The 2,507-nt window shown below is 39.4% G+C and overlaps 1 protein-coding gene across 1 annotated transcript; it reads left to right on the top strand.

Moving 5' to 3' along the window:
- The first annotated feature begins 655 nt into the window (after positions 1-655).
- LOC129563410 (olfactory receptor 4F3/4F16/4F29-like) lies at positions 656-1,727 on the top strand. Its single transcript, XM_055437221.2, has one exon. The coding sequence runs from the start codon at positions 732-734 to the stop codon at positions 1,725-1,727; it is 996 nt and encodes a 331-aa protein (XP_055293196.2). The 5' UTR covers positions 656-731.
- Positions 1,728-2,507: the final 780 nt, after the last annotated feature.

The following is a 2,507-nucleotide window of genomic DNA, read 5'->3' as shown; positions in this document are numbered from 1 at the left end:
AGTCAACTTTCTTTATCTAAAAATTATTATTATTATTTTGGCTGCACCGTGCAGCTTGCAAGATCTTCATTTCCTGACTAAGGATTGAACTCATACTCCCTGAAGTAGAAGCACAATGTCTTAACCACTGGACCACCAGAGAAGTCCCATGATTCGCTTCTTTTTAAATTCTTAGGTGCCTTTGTCTACATTTCCCCTTCTTGATTAGACACTAAAGCCCAAACTAAATTTGAGGTACGTGATTAAATGATGCCAAAGATTTATGCAGGGAACATTTCTGATTCTGGCTCTTTGTTCTACTTGTACTGTGTAAACTCTGCTGGTGCTACCGCTAAGTCACTTCAGTCGTGTCCGACTCTGTGTGACCCCATAGACGGAAGCTCACCAGGCTCCCCCGTCCCTGGGATTCTCCAGGCAAGAACACTGGAGTGGGTTGCCATTTCCTTCTCCAATGTGTGAAAGTGAAAAGTGAAAGTGAAGTCGCTCAGTCGTGTCTGACCCTTAGCGACCCCACGGACTGCAGCCTACCAGGCTCCTCCATCCATGGGATTTTCTAGGCAAGAGTACTGGAGTGGCTTGCCATTGCCTTCTCCGGTGTAAACTCTAAGTAACTCTAAAATGGCAAGATGATCTTTAGTTTCTGACATTTTTGGCAAGGACTTTCTTTCCAACTTACTAATTGTCTGTCTCCCTCTTATGCTCTTCAGTTAACCTCAGGGTCAGCCTTGTGCATGAAGTTGATGGATGGAGGAAATCGCTCAGTGGTGTCTGAATTTTTGCTGCAGGGACTCACCAGTTCTTGGGAGATCCAGATTCTTCTTTTTCTATTTTTCACGGTATTTTATATAGCGAGTATGTTGGGAAACCTTCTCATTGTGCTCACAGTTCTCTCAGACCACCATTTACATTCCCCCATGTACTTTTTGTTGGCAAATCTCTCCTTCATTGACACAGGTGTTTCCAGCATTGCAACTCCAAAGATGATTGCTGACCTTTTCAGAAGACACAAAGTCATCTCCTTGAGAGGCTGCATCACTCAGATGTTCTTTATTCACACAGTTGGGGGTGCAGAGATGGTGCTGCTCATAGTCATGGCCTATGACCGGTATGTTGCTATCTGTAAGCCGCTCCACTATCTGACCATCATGAGCCTAAGCATGTGCACTTCTCTTCTGGCTGTTGCTTGGACTATTGGACTCATCCACTCTGTGGCCCAGCTGGCTTTTGTTGTCAACTTACCCTTTTGTGGCCCCAATGAAATGGATAGCTTTTACTGTGATTTTCCTCGGTTCATCAAACTTGCATGTACAGACACGTATAGACTGGAGTTTCTGGTCACTGCCAACAGTGGCTTCATCTCCATGGGCACCTTCTTTATCCTGATTGTGTCTTACATCTTCATCCTGGTCACGGTTCGCAAACAGTCTTCAGGTGGTTCATCCAAGGCCCTTTCTACCCTCTCAGCTCACATCACTGTGGTAGTTTTTTTCTTTGGCCCTTGCATTATTATCTATGTTTGGCCATTCCCTACCTTACCCATAGATAAATTTTTAGCCATCTTTGATGTTCTTATTACTGCTTTTATGAATCCTATTATCTATACATTTAGAAACAAGGAGATGAAGATGGCAATGAAGAGACTGTTTGTTAAGGTTTTAAGTTTCAGGAAGAGTTCTCATGCACGATCCAAGAAATTCAGATTGATCTTGACTATTCTTGGAAATTAACCTCATTAATTACCCTTTTCATATATATTTTCTGTGTACTTAATGATTTTCAATATTCACTCTCCTCAAGAATTCTGTTCCTAGATGGTCATTTTTTCCATAGGGACCGTTGCTCTAAGGAAACTGAAAATACTAGGCAGGAGTGAATTCAGCACTGGAATATAATGTTATTAAAAACTTACAGATGTTGGTAAAGGCTGAAATCTCACATACTGGGCCTGTTTCCCATTAAAACAAAATGTTGGATACTCTTCTCTTTGATAGAAATTCTCAAAGATGTATCTCTTCTAATTTACATATGTACCAATATTCAAGCCCTTTGTGTTTCTCAGTGTCTACATACCTGAAGAAAAAAAAATGAAACAAAGACTATTGTCTAGGTAACTTTGAGATTTTGGGGCTTCTAACGTCTGAATTTAGCCATCCACACTCCAGATTTAATCAATTACAAGGTTTTTAAATTTAGTTAGCATTGGAAGGTGATATTTGGCTCACTCAAAGAGTGACAACTCAGAAGATATTAATATTTTTTGATATTAATATTTTTAATTAATCAAATGCTTTGAGATCAGGTGTTGTAAATTCCTATATGCCTCAGTGTGTATGATTGTTTCCTGTTATTTCCTAAACTTATTCACTATTTTTATATGGCAAAGATAATTATGTGAATCATTAAAAATGATTTTAAATGGATTGAATATTTTGTAGGTAATACTGAATGAAAATGCAAAAGATTTATATATTATGGGAACCAGGGTAATAACTAACTAAAACAAAGTA

This window comes from Moschus berezovskii, chromosome 9, assembly GCF_049115385.1.
Source record: "Moschus berezovskii isolate FMDL1 chromosome 9, NW_MosBer_1.0, whole genome shotgun sequence".
NCBI lineage: Eukaryota > Metazoa > Chordata > Mammalia > Artiodactyla > Moschidae > Moschus > Moschus berezovskii.
This window is presented reverse-complemented; position numbering and strand designations above follow the sequence as displayed.